General features: G+C 46.8%; 1 protein-coding gene across 3 annotated transcripts; it reads right to left on the bottom strand.

Annotated features, from left to right (window-relative positions):
* Nucleotides 1-5,320: 5,320 nt before the first annotated feature.
* On the bottom strand, nt 5,321-14,948 carry PROKR2 (prokineticin receptor 2). 3 transcript variants are annotated; one of them, XM_037811767.1, is made up of 3 exons: nt 14,913-14,948; nt 12,424-13,031; nt 5,321-7,893 (listed from the first exon to the last, which is right to left on the bottom strand). In XM_037811767.1, exons 2-3 carry the CDS (start codon nt 12,879-12,881, stop codon nt 7,197-7,199), a joined length of 1,155 nt encoding a protein of 384 aa, XP_037667695.1. In that variant the 5' UTR covers nt 12,882-13,031; nt 14,913-14,948; the 3' UTR covers nt 5,321-7,196. The 3 variants fall into 3 exon arrangements, with proteins under 3 accessions (XP_037667695.1, XP_037667697.1, XP_037667694.1); XM_037811769.1 differs by lacking the exon at nt 14,913-14,948 and adding an exon at nt 14,315-14,377; XM_037811766.1 differs by lacking the exon at nt 14,913-14,948 and having other exon boundaries at nt 12,424-13,077.
* Nucleotides 14,949-19,559: the final 4,611 nt, after the last annotated feature.

The raw sequence follows: 19,559 nt of genomic DNA, 5'->3' as shown, positions 1-19,559 counted from the left end.
TTAAAAATGAACCGGCCAGACAGGTTAATTTAGATCGTATGCTACAGGAAATTTAAATTTCTACAAAATAAACATCTCTTATTTAGGTCATATACAGAAGTGAAGTTTTAAAATACAGACAATGTCATTCTTTACCTTGTATTCTGATTTACCTTAGTCCCAACCAGGTCACCTTCGTTCATATCTTTAATTGAAGTCTGATCTCCTTTTTGTCTTCTTTAATAGCTGCTGTATGGAGTAATGCTGACTTTCAGAGCTGTAGAACTCTGAGTCTTAAGTGTCACACAGCTACTCAAAGTTCCAGGGAAATACCAGGTTATACACTGCATCTCAGAATTTAGAAATAACACTTAAAACTCAGGAATAAATGTGACTGCTGTAAGGGCTTACAATCTGAGCCCTAATTTTCTTCTAAGTATTTTCTAAATGAAACCATACAATATTTGTCTTTTTGTTTCTGGCTTATTTTGCTCAACATAATGTCCTCAAGTTTCATTCACCTCACTGCATGCCTCATTACTTCACTCCTTTCTGTAGCTGCACAATATTCCATTGCATGTATACATTTCATTATGTTTTGATTTCAGTCAATGCAGGGTTCCCCACAGGCCTTTTAACTCTTTCTGTGGCAAACAACTCCCACAACCTGTTGACCTGTAGGTCAGAAGCAGAGAAGCAGCCACTGCTGGCTGAGGAGGTGAACACATCAGATGCTGAGGGTGCTATTTTGACCTCCTGGACTCTGCCTGGTCCTTCCTGCTTTTATTGATCTCCCCAGGATTAACCCTTAACCTGCCTTGACTGGCAGTATTGTACAGGCCTCTCTGGACCACATTTTGTGCCCTTCAGATTAGCCTCAGTCTATAGCTAATATTTTATTGAGACACAAAGGCAAATAATCCAGCCAGAGGGATGTAGTTTGGGGAGAAGCAACCTGCTTTCTGATTATTTACCCTAATGATGGCAATGGAATTTATATCCACATGTTTTAGTTTCCAATTGCCGCAGGAACAAGTTGTCACAAACTTGGTGGCTTAAAACAACACAAACTTATTATCCTACAATTCTGGAGGTCAGGAGTCTGAAATGAATCTTTTGGGGCTAAAATCAAAATGTCAGTAGAGTTGTGTGCCTACTCGAGGCTCCAGGGGAGAGCTCATTTTCTTACCTTTTCCAGCGTCTAGAGGCGCCCATTTCCCTTGGCTCATGGCCCTTCCCTCTATCTCTAAAGTGCATCAACCCAGCCTCTGCTTCTGTCATCATATCTTATTTTTCCAACTTTCACTCTCTTGCCTCCCTAATAATAGGGACCCTTTCGGTTAGACCTGGGTAATCCAGTACAGTCTCCCCATCTTAAGAGCCTTAACTTAATACACCTGCAAAGTCCCTTTCATCGTGTAAGGAAATGTATTCACAGGTTCTGGGGATCAGGATTTGACATCCTTGGAGGGTCATTAGTCTGTCTACCACATTGGGAAATAGAAGTACCACTCAGAGCAACTTTAGTGGATTTATGAACCCAACAGTAAGAGATGTTTTTACCTAAAATCCTTGGAGCAAAGAAGTCAGGCTCAAGTGGAATAATCTGAAAACCAGAAAGATCAACATGTTTTTTTTTTCTTTTAATGGTGAATAATAAGAGTAATCTTGGAGCTTAAGCTGGGATTGCCCCTTTATTTAAATGAGGATCAGAGACCTGAAAACCAGAGGCCTAACCCATAAAATAAAATAGTGTTATGAAAACAGCGTCGATATGGATGGCAACACTCTCCTGGGTCAGCCACGGACCTCCCAATTTTCTGCATCTTTCCCTTGGATGCTCTCATAACCCTTTGCAGATGAGGTGGTCAATGTCGATATTAATAATGAGGAGGAGGAGGAGGGTGGGGGAGGAGGAGGAGATGGCACACTCCATTGTCCACCAACGTCCATGGCAGAATTATTCACAACAGCCAAAAGGTGGAAACAACTCAGCTGTCCATCAACAGAAAAATGGATAAATAAAATGAGGCAAAAACATACAATGGTATATTATTCAATCTGGGAAAGGAATGATGTTCTGATACATGCTACATCATGGATGAACCATGAAAATGTTATTTTGAGTTATGTTGAAACCAGATTCAAATGGACAAATATTGTATGATTCCACTTACATGAAGTATCTATATTGTGTGTGTGTCACATTTACCCAAACCACAGCACACAAATTAATACAGGCAGAAAGCAGGTTAGAGGGGCTGAGGAGGAGAATATGGGGGAATTATTGCTTAATAGGTGTACCAGTTTGAATGTATTATGTCCCCCAAAACGCCATTATCTTTGATGTAATCTTGTGTGGGCAGAGGTATCAGTGTTGATTCGATTGCAATTCTTTGAGTGTTTCCGGTGAGATAAGCCCCACCCAACTGTGGGTGATGACTCTGATTGGATAATTTCCATGGAGGTGTTACCCCACCCCTTCAGGGTGGGTCTAAATTAAGTCACTGGAGCCATATAAAGGAGTTGACAAACAGAAGGAACTGAGTGCAGCTGAGAGTGACATTTTGAAGAGGAGCTACAGCCAAAAGGGACACTTTGAAGAATGCACTGGAACTAAGAGAGAAGCTTCAGCTTACACAGACATTTTGGAGATGACCTTTGAAAGCAGACTTTTGCTCCGGTGAAGCTAAGAGAGGACAAATGCCCCAAGAGCAACTAAGAATGACATTTTTGAGGAGCTGACGCCTAGAGAGGAACGTCCTGGGAGAAAGCCATTTTGAAACCAGAACTTGGAGCAGATGCCGGTCACGTGCCTTCCCAGCTAACAGAGGTTTTCCAGACACCACTGGCCATCCTCCAGTGAAGGTACCCGATTGTTGATGACTTACCTTGGACACTTTATGGCCTTAAGACTGTAACTTTGTAACCAAATAAACCCCCTTTATAAAAGCTGATCCATTTCTGGTATTTCGCATTCCAGCAGCATTAGCAAACTAGAACAACAGGTATAGGGTTTCTGTTTTGGGTAACGAAAAAGTTTTGGTAACGGATGGTGGCGATGGTAACACAACATTGTGAATGTAATTAATGCCACTGAATTGTACACTTAAAAAATAGCTAACATGGGAAATTTTGTGATACATGTTACCACAGTTAAAAAAACAAAGCACTATACACTCTACTTTGGGTGGCCCTGGCCATGCATTGTTTGTCTTTGAATGTGAACAAGACTGCTGCCCAGCCCCCTCCCACACCAACCCCCAGCTTTTCCTGGGGCCAGGTTTGCCTCCCATCACAATCTGCTTTCCCACAAGGCTCCAGCATCCCTTACAAATAGCTTCATGTACTTTCCTGTCAAGTGTGTTAAAATTTCTCCCACAAGGAGCATGTCTCCATTTCTCTATTAGGAGAAGAATTCCAGGTACCAGGAGCAGGTGAGAAAAATGTCTTGCATCCCCATGGCTGAGAGGAGAGCAGGAGCACTGGAGTGGTCCTCTTGTAATTCTCGCTGGTTTCCCCAATACCCTTAAGTCCTCAAATCTGGGTTAAGAGGTCCCTTGGATGGAATGCCCCCTTGGCTGGCCAAAGGGAGGGAAGGTTTCATCAGTGCAGCTAAAACTTCTCCAGGGAAACCAGAAGCCAGTTTAAAAAGCCCTTTCCTCCTTCTTAGAGAGAGTCTGCTTCTTTGGACTCGGGTGCAGTTCACTTAACCAGAGCTGGGCCTTGGGCAGGGTCCTGGTTCCAGCAAGTGTTAGCGGTATGACTGTGAGCAAGTCATTTCTCCACTCAGAATTCAGGGTTCCTCACCTGGAAAAGGAGTGAGTTCAATTATATGCCCTTAAAAGGCTTTTCCCATTCCAGTGTCCTCTTGGTGTGTAAGTGTATGTGTGTGTGTCCTCTTGAGCCCAAAGAAGAGAAAATGACTAATTTGGGGGATATGTTTCAAAGCCATCATTTTTGCCTAGAAATAGAACTCACTTTTAGCTTTCCCATCACCCCACACAAGTCACATTCCTCCCAAGTATGGAAATGGTTTTCATGCCTGAGTGCCTGAAACTATCATTGATTTCTTCAACTTGAGAACTAACTGATTTCAAATGTTGAATGCTAAACAAAAAAATCTCTAATTGCTTCATCACAAAGCCATCCTTTTTTCTTATTTCGACTGAGGGAACAGAAACTTTTTGCCAAATGAGATTAGTTATTCAATTGTTCTAGTTTGCTAATGCTGCGGAATGCAAAACACCAGAGATGGATTGGCTTTTATAAAAAGGGGGTTTATTTGGCTACACAGTTACAGTCTTAAGGCCATAAAGTTTCCAAGGTAACACATCAGTAATTGAGTACCTTCACTGGAGGATGGCCAATGGCATTCTGAAAACCTCTGTTAGCTGGGAAGGCACATGACTGGCATCTGCTCTAAAATTCTGGTTTCAAAATGGCTTTCTCCCAGGACGTTCCTCTCTAGCAAGCTTGCTCCTCTTCAAAACGTCTCTCACAGCTGCACTGAGTTCCTTCTCTTTGAGTCAGCTCATTTATATGGCTCCACTGATCAAGGCCCACCCTGAATGGGTGGGGCCATGCCTCCATGGGAATATCTCATCAGAGTCATCACCCACAGCTGGGTGGGGCACATTCCAAGCAAATCTAATCAGCACCAAAACGTCTGCCCCACAAGACTACATCAAAGATAATGGCATTTGGGGGACACAATACATTTAAACTGGCACATTCAATATACAATGATATGTATATATGTGCACATATCTCAGTACATTAAAAGTATCCTAAACTTATTGATACTGAGAAGAAAAAGGGTAAACGCAAAACAAGGTGTTCATCACCTTAACACCAGTTGGAGGGATGAACAGTCTCCAAGCAAACATCAGTTTTCATTTAAACAATGAAGGGGCACAGCATAGTGGTGCTCTGCTCATTTGTTCCCATGAATTGCACGCTTGGGCTATAGGTTGAAGGATGTCACTGACATGAGGCTGGTTGCTGGTATGAGTTGCTACTGTTTTAAAAATTCCTTCAATAAGTTCTTTTTCTGTTTCAGGTTTGAATTGTTTAGATGGCTATTACCTCATTTTTTATCTGAATATACTACCAATATGAGAGATTAGTGGGGAAAACACTTAAACACTGTAGTTAAGATTCCATATTTTTTTTCTGTAAACCTACAATTTCTCTAATTGAAAAAAAATTATACATCTATAAAGATTCCATATATTAATTATTTCATTTGATATCAACATAACACTTTTATTCACTGGAAAATCACAACACACACTGATATTTACAAAAGTTGTTTCCGTTTACACTTAAAAGAAAGGGGGATGGTACATTGTAGAATAAAAGGGAAAAGGGGGATGAATTCTGTTGACAGACTCAACTGATACACAGTCTATCTTAAAGAATCTTCTTCTTAGGAGGAGAACCAGGACAGGGATAATAAATAACAATTCAATTATTATTATATTTGTAAAAATACAGATAATCCAAAATACCTACTTGCTTGGTTTTGGAATGCATTGTGTAATTTTGTAAAGTCAGAATTTACAAACCATTTTGCTTCAGCTAATATTAAAGTGAGTTTGTATTCTCTAAAGGGACAATGATTGGGCTTCTAGATGAGGCTGCTAGGTGATGATAAAAGAAAATATTGGTTTAAACTTCACTCTTGGAGGGAAACAACACCTAATTAAAAACAAACAACTCAACAACTCCTTCTCTAGAAAAAATTAGAAGTTGCCTAAATGTGGATGGGTCAATCCCAAACCAGTACCCTTTTATATTCTCTGCTTCACAACAAATCAGGAAGAAGTGAGGACAAGTACAAACAAATCACCATGGATATACAATAACAGAAACAGAGTCAGAAATGGCATTTATGCAGCCTTGGGCTGTGCTGTTTGGTGACATGCAGGGGAAGATGGTCAACACTTCTTGACCTTGTGATCGCTGAGGGTCTAGGGGTCACTGAGACCCTGAGGTTGAATCTTCCGGAATATAACCCAGGACAGGGATTCCTTTTTGCCCCAATGTGGGTGGGCTGTACTGTGAAGAGTTCAGGAGTCTTTCTCAGTGATAAGCCACAGTGGGCAGGGTTTCCCTGATCCAAACAGTGCAATATCATTTATCCATTCTTGTCATATGTACAGTTGAAAAGCACGTTCATAAAGTATGGCTTCAGCAGGCTCTCCCAAAAGTTCACGAGGAAGGCAGAGCAAGCATTTTCAACATCTCCATGTCACTGAAGCAAAACTGAGATACAGAGAGAGTACAAATCAAGGTCACACAAGTCCCAGAGTTGGGACTTGAACCCAGCTCTTTGGATTCCAAAAAGAGTTTATTTTGTAAAAGGGAATGTATTCCAGAATACTGGTCCAGGCTTTAGCAAAAGGCTAAAGCCCTTTTCATTATCAGTGGCAGCCTGCACCCCTCTCTGTCCCCTTCCTCCCTGCCTGACACTAGAGGCCCTGAAATCCTTTACACAGAGGTGTCAGGAACTGGCTGTTATTAGTCTCAGGGTTGTCTGCCTTCACCCAAGAGAATGATAAACATTCAAGTATTAGGGGGAAAGAGATTTTTTGGTTCTTTCCTTTGAAATTACATAATCGTAGATAACCACATCAGACTGACCTATTTACAAGAAAAACTCCTTTCTGGCATCCAGAATCCTAGAGAATGTCCTGGGGAGCTGGCAGGAGCTGGTGGGAAGGCTCGATGTAATGGCAGGCACTCTCTTCCCAGGAGGTTGTAAACCCCACACGTGGATGACCTGATCCTCACATTTCCATCAGTCTAAGTATCTTCCTTCCACAGCCTTTTGATACTCCTGCACTGACGAGAAGGAGGGAAGATGGAGGGTGAGTGACGCCTCTGTCTGACTATCTATATATTCTAGACATAGCCTGGGGACTCCAACAGCTTCTGCTGGTTTATTTTAAAGATGTTTTTGCACACAGTAGGCCATCTGTAAATGTTAGCTTCTTTTGCTCTTGTCTAATCTCATCGTTGTGGTCATGCACACAGTAGGTGTTGAGCAGATATCCTAAATGCCAGCCGCTCTTGCCCTGTCTAGTCTCACTGCATGTTACGTCTAAGAAAAGCCCAGTTCCTTGAGAGGAGTGAGGTGAACACAGTGACGGATGGTGTGTGAAGCCTCTGAAGACTGGCTTCCGGTCTTCCGACGGCGAGACGCCGGCAGGTCACTTCAGCCTGATGCAGTCCACCTCCTCCGTGGCGGGCACGCCGCTGGTCTGGAGGTCGAGGTCGGCGCTGGACTTGCTGCCGTGGTGCGCGGGGCGCCAGCGGAGCAGCATCACCTTCTTGAAGTACTTGATGGTGTTGTTCTTGACCGCCACGAAGCACACGGTGTTGATCATGCTGTTGCTCATGGCGATGCACTCGACGACGTAGAAGGCCGTGAGGTAGTGCTTCTCCTTCACCACCAGGGTGGGGAAGAAGTCGCGCACGAGGGTGAAGCCGTAGAAGGGCGCCCAGCACAGCACGTAGGCCGTGAGGACGCACATGAGCACCAGCACCGTCTTCCGGCGGCAGCGCAGCCGCTTCCGGATCTGCTCCGTCTGGAAGCCGGGGACGGCCTTGAACCAGAGCTCCCGCGAGATCCGCGCGTAGCACAGGGTCATGGTGACCACGGGGCCCACGAACTCGATGCCAAAGATGAAGAGGAAGTAGGACTTGTAGTAGAGCTGCTGGTCCACGGGCCAGATCTGGCCGCAGAAGATCTTTTCCTGGCTTTTGACGATGAAGAGGACGGTTTCTGTGGCGAAGTAGGCCGATGGGATGGCGATGAGGAGGGACACCATCCAGACCAAAGCGATCAGGAAGGAGGCCGTTTGGTAATTCATCCGTGGTTTCAAGGGGTGAACGATAGCCAGATATCTGGTCGGGGAGGGAAGCCAACAGTAATAATGAGGTATGCTTGGAAACATTGCTAGTTGTTCCCTAACCCAAACACACTCAAAAGCAGACAAACGGCACAGCGGATCCCCATGTTCCCATTACCCAACTTCTACAAGCTTCATCTTATTTTAGCCACATTATTTGGCATCTGGAGTAGCAGCTGTTTTAGTGGAAACAACAGGGGCTTTGGATCAAGCAGCCTGAATAAATAAACCCAGACTCTTCGCCTGATTGGCTTTGTGGTGTGGGGTGAATTAACCAATCTCTCTGAGTTTTGTTTTCTCAAATGTAAGGTGGACTAAAATGACACCTGCCTTGCAGGACTGCTGTAAACAGAAATGCAATGATGTTTGTAAAACACGTGACACATGGTAGGTGTTCAATAAATATGTGTGGCCTATTAAAATATTGAGTCCTATTGATACCACCTTGGCTTTCAGTCTTGCCGCTCTTTCTGCGCTAGAGCATGGTGCTTTCAAAGCTCTTCATTCCAAATATCTCACTGTTCAGAGGTGAAAGAGGAGTTGTGGATCTCGTAGAGGTGGGGCCTTTCTCAGGGCAGCGATGAGGGCTTTCTTTTCCTCCCCAGATGTCATCCTGCATTACAGAAGCAGGAGGTAGGGGTGGGGTTGTAGTGGACTCTGAGGCCAGTGAGAAGTAGGTGATTTGCCAAGCTCACTTTGTGCAGGGACCAGAATCCAGGGTTCTGATACACAGTGTTTGCATCCAATTCTGAGGACCATCTCAAGTTCAAAAGAGCAGGTGAATGAAGTTGCCTTGACATCATAAAGCCCCACACAGTGTGAAGCTTTACTCCTGCTCTTTCCAATGAGCCACACTGCCTGGGAAAGCGGAGGGGATCTTTGTGAAGAAATGAGCGTATTTGTGTGGGTTGAATACCTTCTTTGCAGAGAAATCTAACAAAAACTATTTAACTACTCTGGAACTCTAGGATAATTGCTATGCTTTGTGGGGGTGGAGGGGTGGCAAGAGGGACATTTGTAAGGTCTTTTTTGCATCTACTTCATTGGCTATATCCAGATCATTCTAGGGTCTCTGTGACTTGAAGTAGCATATCTTCCTGGCCCTCTCTGCATGAACGTGGCTCTTCTGTCTGTGGTGCCCAGACACAGGCATATGTGTGCAGCATTTGCAAAGCAGCCCTAATCTATGATTTAAAAGAGTTGTAAAAATACCCCAGCTCCATCACCCCTCCTGGGAAAACTTTGAGGTGTGATCCACAGTGGCTCCAAGAGGTCCTCAGCAGAAATAAGCACTAGCTGTCCACAGTGGAAATTTGCTCAATAATGCACTGTGTTTTGGCTGCCTTCCACTGTCTTCTCTTCCCTTCCTCACTCCCCACACCCCTATGAGTGCTTCCTAGGTGCTACCTGTAGGTGAATCCTTGTCTAAGGCTCTGTTTGGGGGGTAACTCAAACCAAGACACAAACATAAGGCTCTTTGCTAGGCACTGTGGAGACAGAGGGATAGAAGACATGGGAATTGCACTTAAAAGACAAAGTATTTTGGAAAGGAATCTGTATCTCTATACACAGCATGAGATTAGAAAGACAGTTCGGCATCAGATGATAAAGACACTGTAATATTAGCCTCAGGAGTTGGCATGTATTCTGCAGGGAGTAGGGCTTTTGGTGGTTTTGTGAGCAATGACATGTTTTAGGAAGATTTAGCAATGGTGGTGGTATTCTGCCACTTAATATGGGTCACTATGGCTTTTGGGGGGTAAAGAGAAAGAGGTTAGAGGATTATTACAATGGTCCAGACATGACTTGTAAAGAGATGAAGCTGGGGGGAGAATTGCTAGGACCTGGGGTGGGGGTGGCACAGGGTAAAAGGCAAAGAAGGATGGTCATGTTTCCTACTTGGGTGACTGGCAGGATGGTGAAACTGCTGGTAGAGCTGGAATCTGACTGGGCCAGAGTCGGTTTAGGATAAAAAAGGAACTGTTCTGTTGTCCATTGTAACAGGGTAGATGCTTCCCAAGAAACTCCAGCGTTACCAAAAATGACATTACGGAGACAAAGGTTTCAGTGAGACAAAGGGGATTAGAACAGCAACAACTCACACTTTAATGACTATCAGAATCACCCAGGGAATTAGATAAAAATTCAGCTTCCTTATATTAGGTAACTTTCTTGGGGTAAAGTAGGAACAGGTTGGAAGTAAAGCAGTTATCTTAGGTTAGTTGTCTTTTTCTTACTCCCTTGTTACGGTCTCTTTGAAATGTTCTTTTACTGTATTTTTGTTTTGTTTTGTTTTGTTTTAATTTTTTTTTTTCAAACAGTTGATTTAAAAAAGAAAAAAAAGTTAAAAAAAATAAATAAAAAACAAGGAAAAAAATATGTAGTGCCCCCTTGAGGAGCCTGTGGAGAATGCAGGGGTACTGGCCTACCCCACCTCGATGGTTGCTAACATGACCACAGACATAGGGAACTGGTGGTTTGATGGGTTGAGCCCTCTACCATAGATTTTACCCTTGGGAAGACGGTTGCTGCAAAGGAGAGGCTAGGCCTCCCTATAATTGTGCCTAAGAGCCTCCTCCCGAATGCCTCTTTGTTGCTCAGATGTGGCCCTCTCTCTCTGGCTAAGCCAACTTGAAAGGTGAAATCACTGCCCTCCCCCCTACGTGGGATCAGACACCCAGGGGAGTGAATCTCCCTGGCAACGTGGAATATGACTCCCGGGGAGGAATGTAGACCTGGCATCGTGGGACGGAGAACATCTTCTTGACCAAAAGGGGGATGTGAAAGGAAATGAAATAAGCTTCAGTGGCAGAGAGAATCCAAAAGGAGCCGAGAGGTCACTCTGGTGGGCACTCTTAAGCACACTTTAGACAACCCTTTTTAGGTTCTAAAGAATTGGGGTAGCTGGTGGTGGATACCTGAAACTATCAAACTACAACCCAGAACCCATGAATCTCGAAGACAGTTGTATAAAAATGTAGCTTATGAGGGGTGACAAGGAGATTGGGAAAGCCATAAGGACCACACTCCACTTTGTCTAGTTTATGGATGGATGAGTAGAAAAATAGGGGAAGGAAACAAACAAACAAACAGACAAAGGTACCCAGTGTTCTTTTTTACTTCAATTGCTCTTTTTCACTCTAATTATTATTCTTGTTATTTTTGTGTGTGTGCTAATGAAGGTGTCAGGGATTGATTTAGGTGATGAATGTACAACTATGTAATGGTACTGTGAACAATCGAATGTACGATTTGTTTTGTATGACTGCGTGGTATGTGAATGTATCTCAATAAAATGAAGATTAAAAAAAAAAATTCAGCTTCCTGGGACCCAACCCAAGGGAGTCACATTCAGCAGGGCTAGGATGGGGCCCAGGAAGCTGACTTTGCATTATTTTCCCTGGTGAATTTTGTGCAGTTGGTTAATAGGTTCATATTTCATAACACTGATTTGGGGCTGGAGAGTCTCAGAGTTGTAGTAACAAAATTGTTTCTCCTTCAAGAATTATGTTATAAAAAGCAAGATACTTCTTATATCTGTATGTGTATTTTATTGCCAAAAAAGCAAAAATAATGTACTGGTTGGTTAAAAAGGACAACAAACCTAAATGGCACTAAGAACCAGGGAAAAAGTGAAGGGTTGAAAGGAGACAAAAGGGAAATAAGATGATTAGAAAGCACATCATCAAAATGAGCTTCAGAAAAGCTCACAATGGCAGACAGTAACCAAGAGGACATGACACCAACTGAATAGGCTGACCCTCCAGCAGAGCCGCTGGTGGTCCCCTGCTGGCCTACAACAGTTCACATAACTATAATGCATAAGATTAGTCCTAAGCTGCTATTATACATTTTATTTTACAAATTTGTAATAGTACAAGGACTTCCGGAACATCTCATGCAGATGTATGCAAATGAGCACATCGATCTGTGCAAAAAAGCAAAGGCAAGGTGTCCTTCCCCCTTTTCTGCAAACAAACCCTGCTACCTTATTTTAAAATCAGCTCTGCAAGGTCGCCAGAAACAAGAGTACATACTGTATGAGTCAATTTGTGTAAAGTTAAAGAACAGGCAAAACTGAACTATAGTAAGAGAAATCAGATCCATGATTTCCTGGGGTGGGACATGAGGAGAGTTTTCAGATGATGGAAATGTTCCGCATCTTTACTGGGCAGTGGTTTCAGGAATAACTCGGTACAGGGTGTCTTGACTGGAAGCTGCCCTCCTAACTTCCCTGGGGCCTTTAAGTAGTAGCTGCCTGGACTTTATTCTTCTGCCTTTGTGTTTGATGCCACTCACCGTCATGTGACATGCCTGTTTCTGAAGCAGATCTGGTACCTGGGGGCATGGTCCAGAACTGGGGCCTTTGCCCACATTTGGAAGAACACAGGCCACAACTAGAGAAACGAGTTCTCTTCTTGCCCCTGAGCTTTCAAATCTGGGGTAGTGCCCACCTGTCAGAGCTGAAGTGTAGAAAGGAGCAGCCCACCCAGACCCCTGTTTCTCCCCTTCCCATCATCCTCACCTGTCAATAGCGATGGCCAGCAGGGCATTGGTGGAGACATACAGCGAGACAGTGCGCAGGTAGTTGACAGAAGCACAGAGCACATGGCCATGCTCCCAGGAGAGTTGACGTACCACGTAGTAATCCATCTCAAAGGGGCAGCAGACAATGGCCACCAGGAAGTCCGAGATGGCCAGGTTAGCGATGAGCAGGTTGGTGAGGTTGCGCAGCTTCTTGTAGCGGGCAAGGGCAACAATGAACACAAAGTTGCCGACACCGCAGATGAGCATGATGCCTGCCAGTGCCACACCGATGACAATCTTGGCTGCGAAGAAGGTCTGGGTCTTGGTCATGTCTTCATCCTCATCCAGAGGGAGGTCATAATCTCCATAAGTGAAGTTGAAGGGGGGGGAGGAGACATGGCTATGGGATGGGTTGAAGTTGGGTACAGAACTAGAGTTCCCATTCTGGGCTGCCATGGTGATGCCTGCGGGTGGAGTGGTGCTGTGGGAGTCTTGGAGGTTCTGAGTGCTCCAAGCTGGAGGTCCAGACCCTCTGCTCTCACAGGGCCAGGGAGCCTAGCACCCCTGCCCGCATCCTTGGGGAGAGTTGACATGCCATTGTGGATCCTGGAAGGAGACAATCAGTGAGCAGCCTGCAGGAGAACCCCTGGCAGCATTTCCCTGCAGTTCCCCAGGGACAGACCAACCAGACCCACTGCCTGCCTGTGACAGAGCTACCCCGAGCACTGTGATGGGAGACAAGAGATCTGGCAGCTGAGAAAGCACCCAATAATTGCCCAACCGTAGGCAGGAACTAGCCTGCTGATAGATTGGTCTCTCCAGAGACATCTGAGAAGAATGTGCACCTTTTGCCCTTTTCCCAGGGGCCAGGGACTGAATTGACTGCCCAGTCACCCCAGCATCAGCACCCATGGGGGTTTTCCGAGGCTGCTCCCTGCAGCTGGTCTAGCCTACTGCAGCCATCACAGTGGTGTGCCAGGGCCAAGGCTAATGGGAGGGCTGGGATGCAGCAAGGCCTGTCCTCCAAAGCAGGAGGATTTCCACTCAGAAATCATCAAATCCACATTCACATGGACAGGCTGAGGCATCTTGGGCCAGTGGTGTGTGCTCTCTGAGTCCCAATCTTCCCATGTACCAAATTCCTGGCACATGGTGGGGCTGAAAAAGAACCTGTTGAATGAATGAATGAGGAAACTAAGGAGGATGCTGTGAGTGGAGGGGGCTGTGGGTGGCAGGGGCTTCTGCTGCTTCTCTGTTCTTTGGGAACCAGTTCTAGAAAGAAATTCTTTGTCTGCCTCCCTCCCTGCCACCACTCATTTGGACCTGCTCCCTCCTTCTCTTCACCGGGTGGGTCCCCAGTTCCCTCAATGAATCAGCCCTGGCTGGGAGGCTCCATGTTTTGTCACCAAGATCTGTGGGCCCTGGGAATGATGGTCACACCAAGACTCAGCTTAACTGAAAACCCCAGGCGGAGGTCACTAAGGACCCTGCAGGGCTGGCTGAACTACCCTCAAATGTCTGAATAAATTCTTTAATTTCTTAGTGCCTCAGGGGGTCCACGGGGGAAGAAATAAGGTCTGTAAAATACTGAGCCCTCCGGAAATGGGGCACCTAAGGGTTCAAGGCATCACTGAGGGGCTGGAAAAAGAATCCAGACCCCAACACCCACGTAATGGGGGATCTCCGGCCATCCAGCCATGAATCACTCCTCCCTTCCCAACATACCTGGAAATGCCCCCAAGTCTGAGGCCCGCGGAGTGCTGGTAGCAAGAAGGGACCAAAGTGGACCGCGGGTTTGGTCTGTCCCTGTGTGGGGCCGGGGGAGTGCGAGGGGCAAGAGCTGCCGCTGGTAAGGGACAGCAATCGCAGGGGTGGCAGGAACCCCTAACCTGCGGCGCGCCTGCCTGCTGCGTGAGGTGGGGTTCAGTCTCAGCGGCGTCCGCAGCCGGGGGCGTCCTTCCTCCGCGTCCCCTCCCCTGTTCCACGCGAGGTCCCAATCCCCGCAGACTCTGCCCTGCGGTAGGCGGAGAAGCGGGAGTCCGGCACCCCTGTCTTCTACTCCAGCCCCCAGACTCAGGAGGAGAGGGCGTGCGCCCAGGCGGGGGCAGGCCCCTGCTGCATGTCGCGGATGTACTCTTTGCCCCTTGTCCAGCCCGCTCCAGCGGCGCCCTTCCCTCCTCGGCCTCATTAACCACCTGGCGCCGGCCGCGCGGTCCCGCAGGCGCCACCCATGCAGGGTCGGTGATCAGGTCTGAAAATAAGGCTCGAAAAGCAAAGCATGCGGGGCCTCCCGGCTGGAAGAAGTCTGGGGACCGGGGAGAAGAGGGAGGGGCGGGGAGGAAGTGTGAAGATGCGGCTCGCGGCAATTTTCCCAGAGACACTTCTCTTTTCCGCTCACCTTTCAGGAAGGTGTCTGTCCACTCCGCCCCTGTAATTCAGCGCTCGCGGTTTAAGCCCATCCGCCTTCGCTCCCGGGCCTCAGCTTACCGTTTCCTGCCAGGTCCCCGCGAGCCAGGGCATATCTCTCGGCACCAACTCCCCTACTCCGAGCCTGCCTGGTGCATCCCGAGAGTGGCAGGAGGGAAAGCAGCCCGAATCCCCCTGAGAAAGAAGGGGGCGCCTGAGCCCCAGCCGGGGCAACGCCCCCACGGCACCCCTGAGCCGGTGGAGCCCAAGACTGAGCAGAGCTCAGCGCGTACCTGCCTCGGCGCCTCTTACTCGGCGCGCTCCGCTGCCCCGGCGACCCGGAGCTAGGGTTCCCGCCTCCGGGACTGGGATTTGCTCTCGCGTTGGCGCTGCGTCGAGGGGATCCCTCTTTCTTTCTCGCCCAGCGCGCTTCCCCTGCGGTTGCGGCCTCTCTTCACCGCCTGGCCCCGGGCGCCCCGCCTCACGTTTGACTCCGCCCTGGGGCCCCTCGCCCGCCTCCTCGCCCAGGCGGAGGGTGGGCGCCCGGCTCCTGAACCTACCGCGCGCCCTCTGGCTGGTGCGCCCAGGGCGCTTGGCGCGCCGAGCTCCCGCCGCACTAGAGTGGGTCCCCAGCCCCCGGGTCGGCCGCTCGCAGGGGTTTCTGAGCCTTCGCACCCGGGTCTGGATGGGACCGCAGAAGCCGGGTTTCAATGGGGGAGATTCCGAGGAACAGGACCCCCTGGGGCTCGCCCGTGAAGGAACCGAGCGTCCTGTCTTTTGCTGGAGCCCAGTGCGAGCGATCGCCTCCGCCACAAGGTCCCATCTTCAGGAGAAGCCCGGGCTGCAGTCCTTTCGTGTCCTAGAGCTGGGGCCTGGGGAGGCTCCGTCACATACAGCGTGGGGCTTTGAGGTGAGGGGTGGGGCTGGAGAAATCCCCCCAGGGAAGAAGATGGACATCTCATTGCGGGCAGCTTGCCTGGCTCAAAGCTCCGACCCTGAAGTCCTCACCCAAACTTTGCGGTGACGGCCACTGCCAGGTTCCTTGGAAAATTGTTCCAAAGACAATCCGAGTCGGGCCTCAGCCGGTCTATTGTGGACGGAGACCCACCGGGGATTTTCAGAGGCCTGCGCTTTGCTTCCAACAGGCTCTGACTTTAGGCAACCCGCATAACCTCTCTGGTCCTTGGTTTCCTTATAATCGGGGTGGGGTGGGGGGATAAACTCTCAGGGGATGCCAGTTCAAAAGACTGGTAGCTGAAAAATGCAGAGGGAAGCTCCAGCTGCATAGAATTGGGACTGGGAACTGTGGCAGGAGACTGAGGTCTAAAGGGCACCCCTCACTGTTAAACCCCAGCCAATTATTGCCAGGTGGGAATTGGACTCAGCTTTGCCAGATCTTCCCATTTTTTCAAGAGAGTCTGGAATTTCAGAACTTTATAAATACTTTGTTGGATTAGTTAAAACAAAAGGAAAATCCTGTGTTGGCCAAACAGAACACATCTCAGATTGAATACAGTCCACTGGGCTGCCAATTATAATTCCTGGATGGATGATCTCAAAGCCCCTTTGGGTTGTGGCATTCTGTGATTCTGCCTTTCCCACCTTATATGGAAGTTACCCCACTCTCCTCCTCCCATTTTTGGCTTCTCCCCACACATGACCAAAGGCAGAAGATCCAGCTTTCTGTTTTCCTCTCAGGGAGGGGCTGGTGTTGTGGGTAGACAGAGCAACTTCCAGATGTGGAGGCAAAAGGAGGTTCTGTTGTTTGAGGAGGGGGTGGGGGTGAGGTGGCCAATTACATACCTTGGACACACTATTTGGAGGTTCCTTTCAAAGGCTTGATGATACCTCAACTGAAGGTTTTCTCACCCCATGGACCATGCCAACCCTCTTTTTATGAGGCAAACAGATCCCTGGGGTACCTGCCATTTTGCACTGTCACAGACATCCTCTAAGATAGAGTTATGGCAGTGTTGCTTCCACACGGATCTGGAAATGCATAGATGCCATTTTAGTTACTCAATATCCTGACTACCCTCTGCAGCTTAGGAGCTGTGCCTGGGGACAGACATGCAGTCCTCGCAGCACATTGTTGCTTTCGAACCAGGTGATAAAGTGACAAGGGAGTTGTCTCAGTTTGGGTTGCCCCAAAAGCAGACTCCAAGACAAAGACTAGGGTGCAGGTAGTTTATTTGGGAGATGATCTGGGAAGCACAAGTGTGCTGGTTTAGATGTATCATGTCCCTCAAAACGCCATGTTCTTTAATACAATCCTGTGGGGGCAGATGTATCAGTGTTGATTAGGTTGGAATCTTTGGATTAGGCTGTTTCCATGGAGATGTGACTCACCCAACTGTGGGTAATACCTTTGATTAGATTATTTCCATTGAGGTGTGGCCCCACCCATTCAGTGTGGTTCTTGATTACTTTACCTGAGCCCTATAAAAGCTCAGATAGAAGGAGCTCAGTGCAGCTGCAGCTTAGAGAGACATTTTGAAGATGGCCACTGACATTTGGAGAACAGCATTTTGAAACGCAACCTGAGAGCAAGCGGATGCCAGCCACATGCCTTCCCAGCTAACAGAGGTTTTCTGGATGCCAATGGCCTTTCTCCAGTGAAGGTACCCTATTGTTGATGCCTTACCTTGGACACTTTATGGCCTTAAGAACTTAACTGTGTAATCAAGGTAAGCCGCCTTTATAAAAGCCAATCCATTTCTGGTGTTTTGCAAAATGGCAGCATTAGCAAACCGGAACAAGTGAGAGAGAAGGTAAGTGCAATAAGGAAGGGAGAAGAGCTAGTACCTCCGTGGGCAACCAAGGCTCGCTCTTCCTGGGAACCCTCTGGGAATCTGAAACATGCCTTATGATTGTCCCACCACAAGACAGGGCCGCTGGGACATTCATCCACAATCCCCACCTTCCACCAGGTGAGAGTTTCCCCGAGGGTGTTCCTTCCCCCACTTCTGGGTTGTGCCCTGTGCTGTGGGGCTGGAGAATGTCTGAGAAGAAGAGAGCTGCATGTCTTGGAGTCGGAAAGCAGGTGATCTCAGGTGGGCAGAGGAGGTAAGGGGCAGGTCATCAATCTCACATCGGCTGCAAGAGATGCGGGCAGCAGGAGGAGGAAACCCTGCAGTTCATTCATAGACTCACATGGGAAACTTGGGTGGGGCGAGGCGGGATTCTGAATGGAGCTGGAGATTTTTGCATTCTGTAGTTACATTACGTCCCCACGTGGTGCTCACAAGCTGGTGAGAACTGGGGAAGCAGAGAATCCTCAATCTAATAGGATGAAGATTATTAATGGACTTCATTATGGTCAAAAAGAATTCTGCAATTGCTAGCCCGAAGTCTTGCCTCTCTGAAGGGGAAGAGTCTGTCCGGCTGGAAGAGGCTCAGCTGATCTACAGAATAAAACGCTGAGGGAAGGGGGAAAGCAAAGGGGAGGAAAGAAAAGCTGGAGGCTGAGGGTGGAGGAGGAGTTGTTGGGGATCCTCAGGGTGGAGGTTCTGACTGGAACTGGGAGTGAGGAAAATGGATGGAGAAGGGTAGAGAAGACTCCTTGAATCCACTTGAGAGACATGAATAATAACATTTTAATGGTATAATATTTTGAAAATGGTAAACCCCAGTATGTTTTCTTTCTTTCCTCCATAAATCATATTCCCTGGCAGCAGTCCATCTTTATTAATTCAGGAAATGGGAGAGGGCTTACTCCACCTCAGCGGAACATCTCTCAGGGATGCTGGATACCTGAACGGGTGGGTTGAATTGTTGGATGAGCTTAAGATTACCAGGTTGAACTAAATTTAGTCCTGCTCACATATACCACTTGCCTCTCCACTGCTCAGAGTTCGTGTGAACGTGGCGGGGGGGAGGCTTGAGAAGTAAATCATATTTTCAGATAACTTCTTTTAAATTACTTTTGGCATTTGAATTGTGCGACTTGAAACTGACCCTTTTCTGAGACAGAGCCACATAGGTCTCCAGGTTTATGACGGTTATGTAAGTAAATGTTTTAAAAGATCATTTTAAAAATGGGTACAGCTTTTCTAGAGCTTGGTTTCTCAATACATGAAAAGCCATGAAAATATTTACATTCTTTAACCTAGAAATTCTATTTTTATGAGCTTTCCTATGAAAATAATTGAGAATGTAGGTAAAGATGTCACTGCCAAGTTGTTAGAATTACCATGAATTGGAAATGGCCTGAATTTCCCAGAACTTGATTAACATGTGACACATATGTCCTTTATGAAATGCCATGCAACCATTACAATTTTTTGACTGAATAATTAATTTACATAATTAAAAATCAATACATATGCAAAATTGTATATTGTAAAGGATCACTCTTACTTCTGTTCCCAACTTCCCTGTTCCCCTACCCGCCTTTTAGTAGTTTCCTATATATACTTCTAGTGTTCCCTTTTGCAAAAACAATGATATATTCTCATTTATCCCTCTTTAAGAAGTTTCTATATTAATATATGGATAGCATCCTCATTCTTGCCTTTACGATTTCAGAGTAGTCCATTGTGTGGATATGTCTACCGCAGTTGATTTTAAAGTTCCCAATTGATGGACACATTGGTTTAATGTTTTAAAAAATATGCCTGTTACATTGTAAGTTGAGCTATTGCTAATTTTTTAGCTATTATATTATTATATAATATATAAAAATTTATATAATATATATAATTCCTAAAAAGAAGAAAGGTAAATTAT

Source organism: Choloepus didactylus, chromosome 19 (genome assembly GCF_015220235.1).
Source record: "Choloepus didactylus isolate mChoDid1 chromosome 19, mChoDid1.pri, whole genome shotgun sequence".
NCBI classification, from domain to species: domain Eukaryota; kingdom Metazoa; phylum Chordata; class Mammalia; order Pilosa; family Megalonychidae; genus Choloepus; species Choloepus didactylus.
This window is presented reverse-complemented; position numbering and strand designations above follow the sequence as displayed.

Excerpts from the sequence above, each read along its gene's own strand:
- PROKR2 (XM_037811767.1), bottom strand. The coding sequence starts at position 12,881 with ATGGCAGCCCAGAATGGGAACTCTAGTTCTGTACCCAACTTCAACCCA. Across the intron at positions 7,894-12,423 it reads CTGGCCATCGCTATTGACAG|ATATCTGGCTATCGTTCACC; the intron begins GTGAGGATGATG and ends CTCCCCGACCAG.